This window comes from Bombina bombina, chromosome 6, assembly GCF_027579735.1.
Source record: "Bombina bombina isolate aBomBom1 chromosome 6, aBomBom1.pri, whole genome shotgun sequence".
Taxonomy (NCBI): Eukaryota; Metazoa; Chordata; class Amphibia; order Anura; family Bombinatoridae; genus Bombina; species Bombina bombina.
In genome coordinates, this window is record NC_069504.1 from 27,345,327 (window position 1) to 27,363,854 (window position 18,528).

At 45.9% G+C, this 18,528-nt stretch overlaps 1 protein-coding gene across 4 annotated transcripts in view; it reads left to right on the forward strand.

Moving 5' to 3' along the window:
• Positions 1–18,138, forward strand: part of TNPO3 (transportin 3) — a 403,460-nt gene extending 385,322 nt beyond the window's left edge. For all 4 annotated transcript variants that reach the window (XM_053716333.1, XM_053716334.1, XM_053716336.1 and 1 more), the window contains exons 19-23: positions 6,420–6,576; positions 7,717–7,884; positions 8,431–8,543; positions 14,288–14,379; positions 17,401–18,138. In XM_053716333.1, coding sequence (XP_053572308.1) covers positions 6,420–6,576; positions 7,717–7,884; positions 8,431–8,543; positions 14,288–14,348 — 499 coding nt within the window. In that variant the 3' untranslated portion in view covers positions 14,349–14,379; positions 17,401–18,138. The remainder of the gene's footprint in view (positions 1–6,419; positions 6,577–7,716; positions 7,885–8,430; positions 8,544–14,287; positions 14,380–17,400) is intronic.
• The last annotated feature ends 390 nt before the right edge of the window (positions 18,139–18,528 follow it).

Here is an 18,528-nt window from a genome sequence, read left to right on the forward strand (position 1 = left end):
TCCTCCTTATGAGGAGATTATGGACAGAATCAATGCTCTCAAATTGGCTAATTCTTTCACTCTAGACGCCTCTTTGCAATTGGCTAAGTTAGCGGCTAAGAACTCTGGGTTTGCTATTGTGGCGCGCAGAGCGCTTTGGTTGAAATCTTGGTCGGCTGATGCGTCTTCCAAGAACAAGCTACTAAACATTCCTTTCAAGGGGAAAACGCTGTTTGGTCCTGACTTGAAAGAGATTATCTCTGATATCACTGGGGGTAAGGGCCACGCCCTTCCTCAGGATCGGCCCTTCAAGGCAAAAAATAGACCTAATTTTCGTCCCTTTCGTAAAAACGGACCAGCCCAAGGTGTTACGTCCTCTAAGCAAGAGGGTAATACTTCTCAGGCCAAGCCAGCTTGGAGACCAATGCAAGGCTGGAACAAGGGAAAGCAGGCCAAGAAACCTGCCACTGTTACCAAGACAGCATGAAATATTGGCCCCCGATCCGGGACCGGATCTGGTGGGGGGCAGACTCTCTCTCTTCGCTCAGGCTTGGGCAAGAGATGTTCTGGATCCTTGGGCGCTAGAAATAGTCTCCCAGGGTTATCTTCTGGAATTCAAGGGACTTCCCCCAAGGGGGAGGTTCCACAAGTCGCAGTTGTCTTCAGACCACATAAAAAGACAGGCGTTCTTACATTGTGTAGAAGACCTGTTAAAAATGGGAGTGATTCATCCTGTTCCATTAAGAGAACAAGGGATGGGGTTCTACTCCAATCTGTTCATAGTTCCCAAAAAAGAGGGAACGTTCAGACCAATCCTAGATCTCAAGATCTTAAACAAATTTCTCAAGGTCCCATCGTTCAAGATGGAAACCATTCGAACTATCCTTCCTTCCATCCAGGAAGGTCAATTTATGACCACGGTGGATTTAAAGGATGCGTATCTACATATTCCTATCCACAAGGAACATCATCGGTTCCTAAGGTTTGCATTCCTGGACAAACATTACCAGTTCGTGGCGCTTCCTTTCGGATTAGCCACTGCTCCAAGGATTTTCACAAAGGTACTAGGGTCCCTTCTAGCGGTGCTAAGACCAAGGGGCATTGCAGTAGTACCTTACCTGGACGACATTCTGATTCAAGCGTCGTCCCTTCCTCAAGCAAAGGCTCACACGGACATTGTCCTGGCCTTTCTCAGATCTCACGGCTGGAAAGTGAACGTGGAAAAGAGTTCTCTATCCCCGTCAACAAGGGTTCCCTTCTTGGGAACAATTATAGACTCCTTAGAAATGAGGATCTTTCTAACAGAGGCCAGAAAAACAAAGCTTCTGGACTCTTGTCGGATACTTCATTCCGTTCCTCTTCCTTCCATAGCTCAGTGCATGGAAGTGATCGGGTTGATGGTGGCGGCGATGGACATAGTTCCTTTTGCGCGCATTCATCTAAGACCATTACAACTGTGCATGCTCAGTCAGTGGAATGGGGACTATACAGACTTGTCTCCGAAGATACAAGTAAATCAGAGGACCAGAGACTCACTCCGTTGGTGGCTGTCCCTGGACAATCTGTCTCAAGGGATGATGTTCCACAGACCAGAGTGGGTCATTGTCACGACCGACGCCAGTCTGATAGGCTGGGGCGCGGTCTGGGGATCCCTGAAAGCTCAGGGTCTTTGGTCTCGGGAAGAATCTCTTCTACCGATAAATATTCTGGAACTGAGAGCGATATTCAATGCGCTCCAGGCCTGGCCCCAGCTTGCGAGGACCAGGTTCATACGGTTTCAATCAGACAACATGACGACTGTTGCGTACATCAACCATCAGGGGGGAACAAGGAGTTCCCTAGCGATGGAAGAAGTAACCAAAATTATTCTTTGGGCGGAGTCTCACTCCTGCCACCTGTCTGCTATCCACATCCCAGGAGTGGAAAATTGGGAAGCGGATTTTCTGAGTCGTCAGACATTGCATCCGGGGGAGTGGGAACTCCATCCGGAAATCTTTGCCCAAGTCACTCACCTGTGGGGCATTCCAGACATGGATCTGATGGCCTCTCGTCAGAACTTCAAAGTTCCTTGCTACGGGGCCAGATCCAGGGATCCCAAGGCGGCTCTAGTGGATGCACTAGTAGCACCTTGGACCTTCAAACTAGCTTATGTGTTCCCGCCATTTCCTCTCATCCCCAGGCTGATAGCCAGGATCAAGCAGGAGAGGGCGTCGGTGATCTTGATAGCTCCTGCGTGGCCACGCAGGACTTGGTATGCAGATCTGGTGAATATGTCATCGGCTCCACCTTGGAAGCTACCTTTGAGACGAGACCTTCTTGTTCAGGGTCCGTTCGAACATCCGAATCTGGTTTCACTCCAGCTGACTGCTTGGAGATTGAACGCTTGATTTTATCGAAGCGAGGATTCTCAGATTCTGTGATCGATACTCTTGTTCAGGCCAGAAAGCCTGTGACTAGAAAGATTTACCACAAAATTTGGAAAAAATATATCTGTTGGTGTGAATCTAAAGGATTCCCTTGGGACAAGGTTAAGATTCCTAGGATTCTATCCTTCCTTCAAGAAGGATTGGAAAAAGGATTATCTGCAAGTTCCCTGAAGGGACAGATTTCTGCCTTGTCGGTATTACTTCACAAAAAGCTGGCAGCTGTGCCAGATGTTCAAGCCTTTGTTCAGGCTCTGGTTAGAATCAAGCCTGTTTACAAACCTTTGACTCCTCCTTGGAGTCTCAATTTAGTTCTTTCAGTTCTTCAGGGGGTTCCGTTTGAACCCTTACATTCCGTTGATATTAAGTTATTATCTTGGAAAGTTTTGTTTTTAGTTGCGATTTCTTCTGCTAGAAGAGTCTCAGAATTATCTGCTCTGCAGTGTTCTCCTCCTTATCTGGTGTTCCATGCAGATAAGGTGGTTTTACGTACTAAACCTGGTTTTCTTCCAAAAGTTGTTTCTAACAAAAACATTAACCAGGAGATTATCGTACCTTCTCTGTGTCCAAAACCAGTTTCAAAGAAGGAACGTTTGTTGCACAATTTGGATGTTGTTCGCGCTCTAAAATTCTATTTAGATGCTACAAAGGATTTTAGACAAACATCTTCCTTGTTTGTTGTTTATTCAGGTAAAAGGAGAGGTCAAAAAGCAACTTCTACCTCTCTCTCTTTTTGGATTAAAAGCATCATCAGATTGGCTTACGAGACTGCCGGACGGCAGCCTCCCGAAAGAATCACAGCTCATTCCACTAGGGCTGTGGCTTCCACATGGGCCTTCAAGAACGAGGCTTCTGTTGATCAGATATGTAGGGCAGCGACTTGGTCTTCACTGCACACTTTTACCAAATTTTACAAGTTTGATACTTTTGCTTCTTCTGAGGCTATTTTTGGGAGAAAGGTTTTGCAAGCCGTGGTGCCTTCCATTTAGGTGACCTGATTTGCTCCCTCCCTTCATCCGTGTCCTAAAGCTTTGGTATTGGTTCCCACAAGTAAGGATGACGCCGTGGACCGGACACACCTATGTTGGAGAAAACAGAATTTATGTTTACCTGATAAATTTCTTTCTCCAACGGTGTGTCCGGTCCACGGCCCGCCCTGGTTTTTTTAATCAGGTCTGATATTTTATTTTCTTTAACTACAGTCACCACGGTACCATATGGTTTCTCCTATGCAAATATTCCTCCTTAACGTCGGTCGAATGACTGGGGTAGGCGGAGCCTAGGAGGGATCATGTGACCAGCTTTGCTGGGCTCTTTGCCATTTCCTGTTGGGGAAGAGAATATCCCACAAGTAAGGATGACGCCGTGGACCGGACACACCGTTGGAGAAAGAAATTTATCAGGTAAACATAAATTCTGTTTTCTTGTGAGTCTCCTTTTCTGATTTTTCACCAGGATAAGGCGGTGTTGCAAACTTCTTTTAAATTTTTACCTAAGGTTGTGAATTCTAACAACATTGGTAGAGAAATTGTGGTTCCTTCATTATGTCCTAATCCTAAGAATTCTAAGGAGAAATCATTGCATTCTTTGGATGTAGTTAGAGCTTTGAAATATTATGTTGAAGCTACTAAGAATTCAGAAAGACTTCTAGTCTATTTGTTATCTTTTCCGGTTCTAGGAAAGGTCAGAAGGCCTCTGCCATTTCTTTGGCATCTTGGTTGAAATCTTTAATTCATCATGCTTATGTTGAGTCGGGTAAAACTCCGCCTCAAAGGATTACAGCTCATTCTACTAGGTCAGTTTCTACTTCCTGGGCGTTTAGGAATGAAGCTTCGGTTGATCAGATTTGCAAAGCAGCAACTTGGTCTTCTTTGCATACTTTTACTAAATTCTACCATTTTGATGTGTTTTCTTCTTCTGAAGCTGTTTTTGGTAGAAAAGTACTTCAGGCAGCTGTTTCAGTTTGAATCTTCTGCTTATATTTTCAGTTTTTTTCTTTATAAGATTTAAACTTTATTTTTGGGTGTGGATTTTTTTTTTCAGCGGAATTGGCTGTCTTTATTTTATCCCTCCCTCTCTAGTGACTCTTGCGTGGAAAGATACACATCTTGGGTAGTCATTATCCCATACGTCACTAGCTCATGGACTCTTGCTAATTACATGAAAGAAAACATAATTTATGTAAGAACTTACCTGATAAATTCATTTCTTTCATATTAGCAAGAGTCCATGAGGCCCACCCTTTTTTGTGGTGGTTATGATTTTTTTTTATAAAGCACAATTATTCCAATTCCTTATTTATGCTTCGCACTTTTTTCTTATCACCCCACTTCTTGGCTATTCGTTAAACTGATTTGTGGGTGTGGTGAGGGGTGTATTTATAGGCATTTTGAGGTTTGGGAAACTTTGCCCCTCCTGGTAGGAATGTATATCCCATACTTCACTAGCTGATGGACTCTTGCTGATATGAAAGAAATGAATTTATCAGGTAAGTTCTTACATAAATTATGTTTTATCATCAAATTTGCTTTTTTCTCTTGGTGGTATTAGCTGAAAGCTAAACCTAGGTAGGTCCTATGCTAATATCTTAGCCCTTGAAGGCCGCCTCTTATCTGAATGCATTTTGACAGTTTTCACAACTAGAGGGTGTTAGTTCATGTGTGCCATATAGATAAAATTGTGCTCCTACACGTAGAGTTACCTAGGAGTCAGAACTGATTGGCTAAAATGCATGTCTCATACATATGTACACACGCAGACACATACATAAACAAACACACATTCATATTAGTCATACACACACAAACTCATACATACACACATCATACCTACACACACAAGTCAACATACATACATACACAAATAGGCACACTCATACATGGACACTCACTCATAGTCATACATAAAAAACACATTCATACATAGTCATACACAACATTCATACATATACACACACACAGGCACTCATGATACAACATACAAAGTCCACACACGCACTTATGATACAACATATAGGGACAGCACAATATACATACATAGCTCTGTATTTTCGTTTCATCAGAATAAGGAACAAAAATCTAACCCCCTCCTCCAAGGAATCTTTTTCCAATTGGAAGCCTTCCTCAAATTGGAATAAATCCAAGCCATTTAAGGGGGGGCAGATTAAGGTTTTTCAAGGATTTTTGGATAAATTCTGTCCAAAATCAATGGATTCAGAGCATTGTCTCTCAAGGGTATCGAATAGGATTCAGATTTTTTCTCTCGCACATCCCAGCAAATCCAGTAAAAGCTCAGGCTTTCCTGAAGTGTTTCAGACCTGGAGTTTTCAGGGGTAATCATGCCGGTTCCTTTTCAGGAACAAGGTCTGGTGTTTTATTCAAACCTATTCATAGTCCCAAAGAAGGAAAATTCTTTCAGACCAGTTCTGGATCTGAAAATTTTGAATCGTTATGTAAGAGTACCAACTTTCAAGATGGTGACTATAAGGACTATTCTGCCTTTTTGTTCAGCGAGGACATTATATGTCTACAATAGACTTGCAGGATGCATACCTTCATATTCCGATTCATCCAGAACATTATCAGTTCCTGAGATTCTCTTTTCTAGACAAGCATTACCAATTTGTCGCTCTTCCATTTGGCCTAGAAACAGCTCCAATAATCTTTTCAAAGGTTCTAGGTGCCCTACTTTCTGTAATCAGAGAGCAGGGTATTGCGGTGTTTCCTTATTTGGACGATATTTTGGTACTAGCTCAGTCTTTACGTTCTGCAGAACAAATAAATGTCTTTGCCTTCTCCTGGTGGCCAGGGGAAGTATTTTCCCATAGATTGGCTTTTGTGGACTCTCACTGCCAAGAAAGAAAATAATTTATCAGGTAAGTTTAAATTAGATTTTCTTTACAAATGTTCATAGGTATAAGGCTGTGCATTTATATATCTGTGGTCCTGCTAGTTACATAGTTTTATCACGGCTCAGTGTTTGTATATTGACACTCAAGTGCTCCATTCTCTCTCTCAGGTTTGTACAGCGATGTCCAATTGTCTTGCTGCGCAGTCAGGTGCTGGTTCATGTACTTCAGTGGGCGATTGCTGCCACCCTATTAGACCATCGGGATGCCAACTGTAGCGTTATGAAGTTCCTACGTGACCTTGTACACACCGGAGTGTCCAATGATGTGAGTCTGTTGTGCAAACACCAGTTTCCCATCTTTTGTCCTCATTATTATTATCAGTTATTTATAAAGCGGCAACAGATTACACAGCGCTATACAAATAATGAAACATTACAGGGATGCATTACATGCACAAACAAGTACAGTAGGGGTACATTACGGTTTTATTATACTCTATTTACCCTTTCAGTGCCAGCTCATCTCTGCCCCCACCCCCTTGCACACAGTCTCACACATTACCAGCAAAGCAGCAAGGCCTCCCCTCCTGCTTTACTGCACTGCAACTCTGCTCGGCTGTCGTATGGTTACTCACATTCACACATTACATTCTGACGAGTATAAAATAAGTAGCGAACATACATTTAGTACAAAGTTTCTCCCCAGTAATCTGTTTACTGTCCCTGCAATACACTCAGTAGGTAAACACCCTGTAATTACAAGACATTTCTGTTGTGCTTCTATAGATATATCAGCCAAGTCTTAACAAATTAACATCCTTTTGCCTTATTCATTATAGCCAATCTGTGCCTTAATCGGCAGATAAGGCTAGTCACTGTCATACAGTTACTATAAAGTACGTTGTTTCGCAGTTATCATTTAAAGGCAGTTAGTGATATATATGTAGCAGGGTTAGCCTTGATAAGTCCGCAGGTGCTTGTCATGTTCTGAGAAGTAGATATTGCTCAATTTTTAGAGATAAGTTACCTGAAAAGGGGGGAAAATAATGAAAATATATTGCAATGTTGTTTCATTAGACTAAACTAAACACTTAAACGCCTCAAGGTATTTACTGTCCTTTAAATGGGGTGGCATTATGAAGTAGCCGGGTGGGGTCAGCGTAATAGTTTAAGTAGCTTTTATAAATATCAGAAAATAATACTGCCAGCTATCCAAATCTCAAATTAATTCCATAATTTAACATAAATTGATTTAATGATAATTTGTACAATAAACATTGATTAATATTTAATATTAACTAATTTTAGCCGAGTGGTGAAACAAATCAGCAGAGTGGTGTGCCCATTAAATAGGTTCTAAGCTGCGTGCCAGAGTGCATCCTCTGTATGATCAGTCAATGTGTTTAGCTGTGGTGTAGCTGTGTAGCATGTCATACGTTCTCTTCTCACCCGTCTTCCTGTCCAGCATGAAGAAAACTTTGAGGTACGCAAAGACCTGATCACTCAAGTACTGAACCAGTTTGGGCAACAACTTATCAGCCAACTTGTTCACGCGTGCTGCTTCTGTCTCCCGCCGTACACCCTGCCTGATGTAGCCGAGGTCATCTGGGAGGTCATGGCATTTGATAGGCCGGTAAGGATGATGCTGTATATATACTTCTCTTGTGCTGTGCTGATCTTTATTAAAACTACATTATTAATGGTTACATTTATAGATTACTTAAAAACATAACATTTTTCTGTCATGATTCAGACAAAACAAACGGTTAAAAAAAAAGTTTTCAATTGATTTCTTTTATCAAATTTGCCTTCTTCCTGTGGTATTCTTTGTTAGAAATACCTAGGTAGGCGTCTGGTGCAGTAAATGGCTGTTCCCTATGCACCTGAATTACCACAGACATAGAGAGATATTATTTTGCCCTTTTGCTGGATCTTTTCACAGTTTACCTCTGTCCAGTTCTCTGGGGCCACTCGCGTGCACAGGTGAGATAAGCAGGCTCACTCGTGTGCTCAGATGCTGCAAGCCTGGCATGTTTGCTGCCCTAGACATTGTGCGTTATTGAGTCTCACTGTATTACATTGTGTTTCTTCTATTAGGCAAATTCGCTAGAATCAGAACCAGTTTCTAGTGTCTGATAAACTGTCATTTTTACTTTTCATTTGGTGTTTTTTCCCTCAGACATTTTGTCGGTGGCTGGAGGCATCGTTGAAGAGTTTACCAAAGGAGACATCAGGGGGAGCAGTAACAGTAACACACAAACAGCTCACAGACTTCCACAAACAAGTCACAAGGTGAGGGTAAAACTTATTTTTTACATGTACCATGTGTGTTTATAAATCTTCCCACATTGTGCAATGTTAACATCACCAGCCCTGCACAATAATAAGGGAGGTGTAGAAGTGTCTTACATCCTGCCATGCTGGTCATCCTTTACTCGTCCCAAGGTGCCCCGGTCTAACTGTGCCAGACTTTACTCGCCCCAAGATGCTGGTCTAACTGTGCCAGACTTTACTCGCCCCAAGGTGCTGGTCTAACTGTGCCAGACTTTACTTGTCCCAAGGTGCTGGTCTAACTGTGCCAGACTTTACTCGCCCCAAGATGCTGGTCTAACTGTGCCAGACTTTACTCGCCCCAAGGTGCTGGTCTAACTGTGCCAGACTTTACTTGTCCCAAGGTGCTGGTCTAACTGTGCCAGACTTTACTTGTCCCAAGATGCTGGTCTAACTGTGCCAGACTTTACTTGTCCCAAGGTGCTGGTCTAACTGTGCCAGACTTTACTTGTCCCAAGGTGCTGGTCTAACTGTGCCAGACTTTACTTGTCCCAAGGTGCCCCGGTCTAACTGTGCCAGACTTTACTTGTCCCAAGGTGCTGGTCTAACTGTGCCAGACTTTACTTGTCCCAAGGTGCTGGTCTAACTGTGCCAGACTTCACTTGTCCCAAGATGCTGGTCTAACTGTGCCAGACTTTACTTGTCCCAAGGTGCCCCGGTCTAACTGTGCCAGACTTTACTTGTCCCAAGGTGCTGGTCTAACTGTGCCAGACTTTACTTGTCCCAAGATGCTGGTCTAACTGTGCCAGACTTTACTTGTCCCAAGGTGCTGGTCTAACTGTGCCAGACTTTACTTGTCCCAAGGTGCTGGTCTAACTGTGCCAGACTTTACTTGTCCCAAGGTGCCCCGGTCTAACTGTGCCAGACTTTACTTGTCCCAAGGTGCTGGTCTAACTGTGCCAGACTTTACTTGTCCCAAGGTGCCCCGGTCTAACTGTGCCAGACTTTACTTGTCCCAAGGTGCCCCGGTCTAACTGTGCCAGACTTTACTTGTCCCAAGGTGCCCCGGTCTAACTGTGCCAGACTTTACTTGTCCCAAGGTGCCCCGGTCTAACTGTGCCAGACTTTACTTGTCCCAAGGTGCCCCGGTCTAACTGTGCCAGACTTTACTTGTCCCAAGGTGCCCCGGTCTAACTGTGCCAGACTCTACTCGCCCCAAGATGCTGGTCTAACTGTGCCAGACTTTACTCGCCCCAAGATGCTGGTCTAACTGTGCCAGACTTTACTTGTCCCAAGGTGCTGGTCTAACTGTGCCAGACTTCACTTGTCCCAAGATGCTGGTCTAACTGTGCCAGACTTTACTTGTCCCAAGGTGCTGGTCTAACTGTGCCAGACTTTACTTGTCCCAAGATGCTGGTCTAACTGTGCCAGACTTTACTTGTCCCAAGGTGCTGGTCTAACTGTGCCAGACTTTACTTGTCCCAAGGTGCCCCGGTCTAACTGTGCCAGACTTCACTTGTCCCAAGGTGCCGGTCTAACTGTGCCAGACTTTACTTGTCCCAAGGTGCCCCGGTCTAACTGTGCCAGACTTTACTTGTCCCAAGGTGCCCCGGTCTAACTGTGCCAGACTTCACTTGTCCCAAGGTGCTGGTCTAACTGTGCCAGACTTTACTTGTCCCAAGGTGCCCCGGTCTAACTGTGCCAGACTTCACTTGTCCCAAGGTGCCGGTCTAACACTGCCAGACATTACTCGCCCCAAGGTGCTGGTCTAACTGTGCCAGACTTTACTTGTCCCAAGGTGCTGGTCTAACTGTGCCAGACTTTACTCGCCCCAAGATGCTGGTCTAACTGTGCCAGACTTTACTCGCCCCAAGGTGCTGGTCTAACTGTGCCAGACTTTACTTGTCCCAAGGTGCTGGTCTAACTGTGCCAGACTTTACTCGCCCCAAGATGCTGGTCTAACTGTGCCAGACTTTACTTGTCCCAAGGTGCTGGTCTAACTGTGCCAGACTTCACTTGTCCCAAGATGCTGGTCTAACTGTGCCAGACTTTACTTGTCCCAAGGTGCCCCGGTCTAACTGTGCCAGACTTTACTTGTCCCAAGGTGCCCCGGTCTAACTGTGCCAGACTTTACTTGTCCCAAGGTGCTGGTCTAACTGTGCCAGACTTTACTTGTCCCAAGGTGCCCCGGTCTAACTGTGCCAGACTTTACTTGTCCCAAGGTGCCCCGGTCTAACTGTGCCAGACTTTACTCGTCCCAAGATGCTGGTCTAACTGTGCCAGACTCTACTCGCCCCAAGATGCTGGTCTAACTGTGCCAGACTTTACTCGCCCCAAGATGCTGGTCTAACTGTGCCAGACTTTACTTGTCCCAAGGTGCCCTGGTCTAACTGTGCCAGACTTTACTTGTCCCAAGGTGCCCCGGTCTAACTGTGCCAGACTTTACTTGTCCCAAGGTGCCCCGGTCTAACTGTGCCAGACTTTACTTGTCCCAAGGTGCCCCGGTCTAACTGTGCCAGACTTTACTTGTCCCAAGGTGCCCCGGTCTAACTGTGCCAGACTTTACTTATCCCAAGGTGCCCCGGTCTAACTGTGCCAGACTTTACTTGTCCCAAGGTGCCCCGGTCTAACTGTGCCAGACTTTACTTGTCCCAAGGTGCCCCGGTCTAACTGTGCCAGACTTTACTTGTCCCAAGGTGCCCCGGTCTAACTGTGCCAGACTTTACTTGTCCCAAGGTGCCCCGGTCTAACTGTGCCAGACTTTACTTGTCCCAAGGTGCTGGTCTAACTGTGCCAGACTTTACTTGTCCCAAGGTGCCCTGGTCTAACTGTGCCAGACTTTACTTGTCCCAAGGTGCCCCGGTCTAACTGTGCCAGACTTTACTTGTCCCAAGGTGCCCCGGTCTAACTGTGCCAGACTTTACTTGTCCCAAGGTGCTGGTCTAACTGTGCCAGACTTTACTTGTCCCAAGATGCTGGTCTAACTGTGCCAGACTTTACTTGTCCCAAGGTGCTGGTCTAACTGTGCCAGACTTTACTTGTCCCAAGGTGCTGGTCTAACTGTGCCAGACTTCACTTGTCCCAAGGTGCTGGTCTAACTGTGCCAGACTTTACTTGTCCCAAGGTGCCCCGGTCTAACTGTGCCAGACTTCACTTGTCCCAAGGTGCTGGTCTAACTGTGCCAGACTTTACTTGTCCCAAGGTGCCCCGGTCTAACTGTGCCAGACTTTACTTGTCCCAAGGTGCCCCGGTCTAACTGTGCCAGACTTTACTTGTCCCAAGGTGCCCCGGTCTAACTGTGCCAGACTTTACTTGTCCCAAGGTGCCCCGGTCTAACTGTGCCAGACTTTACTTGTCCCAAGGTGCCCCGGTCTAACTGTGCCAGACTTTACTTGTCCCAAGGTGCCCCGGTCTAACTGTGCCAGACTTTACTTGTCCCAAGGTGCCCCGGTCTAACTGTGCCAGACTTCACTTGTCCCAAGGTGCCCCGGTCTAACTGTGCCAGACTTTACTTGTCCCAAGGTGCCCCGGTCTAACTGTGCCAGACTTTACTTGTCCCAAGGTGCCCCGGTCTAACTGTGCCAGACTTTACTTGTCCCAAGGTGCCCCGGTCTAACTGTGCCAGACTTTACTTGTCCCAAGGTGCCGGTCTAACTGTGCCAGACTTTACTTGTCCCAAGATGCTGGTCTAACTGTGCCAGACTTTACTTGTCCCAAGGGGCCGGTCTAACTGTGCCAGACTTTACTTGTCCCAAGGGGCCGGTCTAACTGTGCCAGACTTTACTTGTCCCAAGGTGCTGGTCTAACTGTGCCAGACTTTACTTGTCCCAAGGTGCCCTGGTCTAACTGTGCCAGACTTTACTTGTCCCAAGGTGCCCCGGTCTAACTGTGCCAGACTTTACTTGTCCCAAGGTGCCCCGGTCTAACTGTGCCAGACTTTACTTGTCCCAAGGTGCCCTGGTCTAACTGTGCCAGACTTTACTTGTCCCAAGGTGCCCCGGTCTAACTGTGCCAGACTTTACTTGTCCCAAGGTGCCCCGGTCTAACTGTGCCAGACTTTACTTGTCCCAAGGTGCCCCGGTCTAACTGTGCCAGACTTTACTTGTCCCAAGGTGCCCCGGTCTAACTGTGCCAGACTTTACTTGTCCCAAGGTGCCCTGGTCTAACTGTGCCAGACTTTACTTGTCCCAAGGTGCCCCGGTCTAACTGTGCCAGACTTTACTTGTCCCAAGGTGCCCCGGTCTAACTGTGCCAGACTTTACTTGTCCCAAGGTGCCCCGGTCTAACTGTGCCAGACTTTACTTGTCCCAAGGTGCCCCGGTCTAACTGTGCCAGACTTTACTTGTCCCAAGGTGCCCCGGTCTAACTGTGCCAGACTTTACTTGTCCCAAGGTGCCCCGGTCTAACTGTGCCAGACTTTACTTGTCCCAAGGTGCCCCGGTCTAACTGTGCCAGACTTTACTTGTCCCAAGGTGCCCCGGTCTAACTGTGCCAGACTTTACTTGTCCCAAGGTGCCCCGGTCTAACTGTGCCAGACTTTACTTGTCCCAAGGTGCCCCGGTCTAACTGTGCCAGACTTTACTTGTCCCAAGGTGCCCCGGTCTAACTGTGCCAGACTTTACTTGTCCCAAGGTGCCCCGGTCTAACTGTGCCAGACTTTACTTGTCCCAAGGTGCCCCGGTCTAACTGTGCCAGACTTTACTTGTCCCAAGGTGCCCCGGTCTAACTGTGCCAGACTTTACTTGTCCCAAGGTGCCCCGGTCTAACTGTGCCAGACTTTACTCGTCCCAAGATGCTGGTCTAACTGTGCCAGACTTTACTCGTCCCAAGGTGCCGGTCTAACTGTGCCAGACTTTACTCGTCCCAAGGTGCCGGTCTAACTGTGCCAGACTTTACTTGTCCCAAGATGCCGGTCTAACTGTGCCAGACTTTACTTGTCCCAAGGTGCCGGTCTAACTGTGCCAGACTTTACTTGTCCCAAGGTGCCGGTCTAACTGTGCCAGACTTTACTTGTCCCAAGGTGCTGGTCTAACTGTGCCAGACTTTACTCGTCCCAAGGTGCTGGTCTAACTGTGCCAGACTTTACTCGTCCCAAGGTGCCGGTCTAACTGTGCCAGCCTTTACTCGTCCCAAGGGGCCGGTCTAACTGTGCCAGCCTTTACTCGTCCCAAGGGGCCGGTCTAACTGTGCCAGCCTTTACTCGTCCCAAGGGGCCGGTCTAACTGTGCCAGCCTTTACTCGTCCCAAAGGGCCGGTCTAACGGTCCCAGCCTTTACTCGTCCCAAGGGGCCGGTCTAACGGTGCCTGCCTTAACTCGTCCCAAGGGGCCGGTCTAACGGTGCCTGCCTTAACTCGTCCCAAGGGGCCGGTCTAACGGTGCCTGCCTTAACTCGTCCCCAGGGGCCGGTCTAATGGTGCCTGCCTTAACTCGTCCCCAGGGGCCGGTCTAACGGTGCCAGCCTTTACTCGTCCCCAGGGGCCGGGCTAACGGTGCCAGCCTTTACTCGTCCCCAGGGGCCGGGCTAACGGTGCCAGCCTTTAATCGTCCCCAGGGGCCGGGCTAACGGTGCCAGCCATGTTGTTTTCTACAATTCTAAAATAATGAATGAGCCTTCACTTGTAGCAAGTACTAAGTAATACTGTGCCCCAGTTGACGTGGCCCAGTGGGCAGAACTCTGTGTGTAAGATCATGATTTAGTAATAACACCAAACTAAGTTGCTTTTGAACAATGTTTTGGTAAATTTTCTGTATTTGTGTCTTTCAGTGCTGAGGAATGTAAACAGGTGTGCTGGGCTTTTAGAGACTTCACCAGGTTATTCCGATAGCTGCGCTCCTACAACCCGCCTGTCCTCTTTGGTGAGTGTCTGTAGTCAGTGCTGTGTATTGCCTAACTGAAAAAAGCAGGAGCACAACCGCTTTGCTACAGTCGTAAAGAGTGCAGAATTTCTGGAGGGAAGTAAACAGTGTGAGGCTTATTGTAATAGAAATGGAGCGTAGAGCTTTGGTGCATCAGATGAGATAAAGTTCAGATTCAGGTACAATGGGGGGGGAAGTAGTGAGCAAGACACTGACAGAAGAACAAGGTAGATGAAAGGCGTGTGTGGTGGGTATGAAGCACAACAATAAGAAATACTGAAGTGGCAGGATTGGGATAATGCACTAGAAAGCAGGAGGGAGGAGCAGACAGAGGAGTTCACTTCTGGATTGTCTGTATAGTTACATAAGCAGGAGGGAGGAGTAGACAGAGGAGTTCACTTCTGGATTGTATAGTTACATAAGCAGGAGGGAGGAGTAGACAGAGGAGTTCACTTCTGGATTGTCTGTATAGTTACATAAGCAGGAGGGAGGAGTAGACAGAGGAGTTCACTTCTGGATTGTCTGTATAGTTACATAAGCAGGAGGGAGGAGTAGACAGAGGAGTTCACTTCTGGATTGTCTGTATAGTTACATAAGCAGGAGGGAGGAGTAGACAGAGGAGTTCACTTCTGGATTGTCTGTATAGTTACATAAGCAGGAGGGGAGGAGTAGACAGAGGAGTTCACTTCTGGATTGTCTGTATAGTTACATAAGCAGGAGGGAGGAGTAGACAGAGGAGTTCACTTCTGGATTGTCTGTATAGTTACATAAGCAGGAGGGAGGAGCAGACAGAGGAGTTCACTTCTGGATTGTCTGTATAGTTACATAAGCAGGAGGGAGGAGCAGACAGAGGAGTTCACTTCTGGATTGTCTGTATAGTTACATAAGCAGGAGGGAGGAGTAGACAGAGGAGTTCACTTCTGGATTGTCTGTATAGTTACATAAGCAGGAGGGAGGAGTAGACAGAGGAGTTCACTTCTGGATTGTCTGTATAGTTACATAAGCAGGAGGGAGGAGTAGACAGAGGAGTTCACTTCTGGATTGTCTGTATAGTTACATAAGCAGGAGGGAGGAGTAGACAGAGGAGTTCACTTCTGGATTGTCTGTATAGTTACATAAGCAGGAGGGAGGAGCAGACAGAGGAGTTCACTTCTGGATTGTCTGTATAGTTACATAAGCAGGAGGGAGGAGCAGACAGAGGAGTTCACTTCTGGATTGTCTGTATAGTTACATAAGCAGGAGGGAGGAGCAGACAGAGGAGTTCACTTCTGGATTGTCTGTATAGTTACATAAGCAGGAGGGAGGAGTAGACAGAGGAGTTCACTTCTGGATTATCTGTATAGTTACATAAGCAGGAGGGAGGAGTAGACAGAGGAGTTCACTTCTGGATTGTCTGTATAGTTACATAAGCAGGAGGGAGGAGTAGACAGAGGAGTTCACTTCTGGATTGTCTGTATAGTTACATAAGCAGGAGGGAGGAGCAGACAGAGGAGTTCACTTCTGGATTGTCTGTATAGTTACATAAGCAGGAGGGAGGAGCAGACAGAGGAGTTCACTTCTGGATTGTCTGTATAGTTACATAAGCAGGAGGGAGGAGCAGACAGAGGAGTTAACTTCTGGATTGTCTGTATAGTTACATAAGCAGGAGGGAGGAGCAGACAGAGGAGTTAACTTCTGGATTGTCTGTATAGTTACATAAGCAGGAGGGAGGAGCAGACAGAGGAGTTCACTTCTGGATTGTCTGTATAGTTTCATAAGCAGGAGGGAGGAGTAGACAGAGGAGTTCACTTCTGGATTGTCTGTATAGTTACATAAGCAGGAGGGAGGAGTAGACAGAGGAGTTCACTTCTGGATTGTCTGTATAGTTACATAAGCAGGAGGGAGGAGTAGACAGAGGAGTTCACTTCTGGATTGTCTGTATAGTTACATAAGCAGGAGGGAGGAGCAGACAGAGGAGTTCACTTCTGGATTGTCTGTATAGTTACATAAGCAGGAGGGAGGAGTAGACAGAGGAGTTCACTTCTGGATTATCTGTATAGTTACATAAGCAGGAGGGAGGAGTAGACAGAGGAGTTCACTTCTGGATTGTCTGTATAGTTACATAAGCAGGAGGGAGGAGTAGACAGAGGAGTTCACTTCTGGATTGTCTGTATAGTTACATAAGCAGGAGGGAGGAGCAGACAGAGGAGTTCACTTCTGGATTGTCTGTATAGTTACATAAGCAGGAGGGAGGAGCATACAGAGGAGTTCACTTCTGGATTGTCTGTATAGTTACATAAGCAGGAGGGAGGAGTAGACAGAGGAGTTCACTTCTGGATTGTCTGTATAGTTACATAAGCAGGAGGGAGGAGTAGACAGAGGAGTTCACTTCTGGATTGTCTGTATAGTTACATAAGCAGGAGGGAGGAGCAGACAGAGGAGTTCACTTCTGGATTGTCTGTATAGTTACATAAGCAGGAGGGAGGAGTAGACAGAGGAGTTCACTTCTGGATTATCTGTATAGTTACATAAGCAGGAGGGAGGAGTAGACAGAGGAGTTCACTTCTGGATTGTCTGTATAGTTACATAAGCAGGAAAATAACTGTGAAAATGCAGTAATTATAGAGCTCTCTGGTCTCTGTAATAAGATTTAATCTCTGCTTTTATTAAGCTGCATTTAAGGGACATGAAACCCAAAATGTGTCTTATGATTCAGAGAGAGCATTTTTAAACAGCTTTCCAGTTTACTTGTATTATCTAATTTGCTTCATTCTCCTGGTATACTTTGTTTAAAACATTGCTAGGTAGGCTCATGAGAAGCAAAGCACATCTGGGAGCCATCTACTGATTGGTTGGTGCAGATATAAGCCTCATCTCATAGGCTCACCCAATGTGTTATGCTCCAAGTAGTGCATAGATTCTCCAAGGATACCAAGAAAATAAAGCAAATAAGTAAATTATTTAAAATTGTTCTGAATCAAGTCAAATCTATAAATGGTGCTTCATCTGTTCTCCTTGTTGACACTCTCTCTCTCCCAACAGTTAGGACAGGGCAGTGGAGCCCACTCAGACGGCATCTCCCGAGCAGAGAACCATTGTGGAACGGCTTCTATACTCCCTAGTGTGTGTGTGATGCCAAAGGGGAACGCAGAGCAAAAGTGAACCAGAAAAGAATGTCAGGCGAGCTTTGACAAAGGCGTCCCTGTGGAACTTGTGATGATGAAGCTTAACGGAATAAAAGTTTCCGATTAACCCCTTCATTTATGGGCAGAGGCGAGTGTTCCCTACTGAGCTGTGGAGAAAATGCAACGGTCAGAAATAGTGGAAACTGTCCACCCTCTTCCACGGCAATAAGGCACTCCACGAGCAGGCAGAATCGGCTGCACGCTGGCATCTGACTCCCCCGCAGTGCCACATTGTCCGAGATCTCTGGTGTTGAAGGGGTTCTCAAGGCAATGAGTGCCCCAGGCACCACATTTGCATTTTGGGATGGGTGGGGTTAAAAAAAAAAAAAGGATGTGGGGGACAAAAGGGTTTAGAGCTTTCCTTGATGGACTCATTTTAAAATAAAATAAAATAAAAAATACATTAAAATGTAAAGAAAAAAAAGTAATAAAAGAAAAATGCAAAAAAAAAAAAAAAGATAACAGCCGTTCAATACAATCCCTGGTCGGCAGAGTTTCAATTTGCGAGGCAGCAAACGGAAAAATATAAAAAACGAATCTAAACTTTCTGTGAAATGTAACAAAGAAATCGTGGAAAATAAAACAAAAAATAAAATGTTCTGTTCTGTTTTTCTTCTAGGAGGGCAGTAAAAGTTCTGTTTAGACACGTGTCAGCCACTGAGCACCTTGTTCTGCACGGTTTGCACTATATAATATGTATGAGGAAAACCGTTAATATCAACTGTGCAAAATATATTGAAAAGAAAGGTGGTTTCATAAAATATATTAAACCCAGAATTTGTATTTCTTTCCAATGGCATGGAGAGTCCACAATTACATTCAATTACTGTTGGGAAATTAACCCCCTGGCCACCAGGAGTAGGCAAAGACACCCCAGCCAGAGCTTAAGTATCCTCCCACTACCCATACTCCCCCAATCATTCTTTGCCTCTGTAACAAGAAGATGGTGCTCTGAAGAAAATGAAGTCCTTTAATGGGTAGCTTC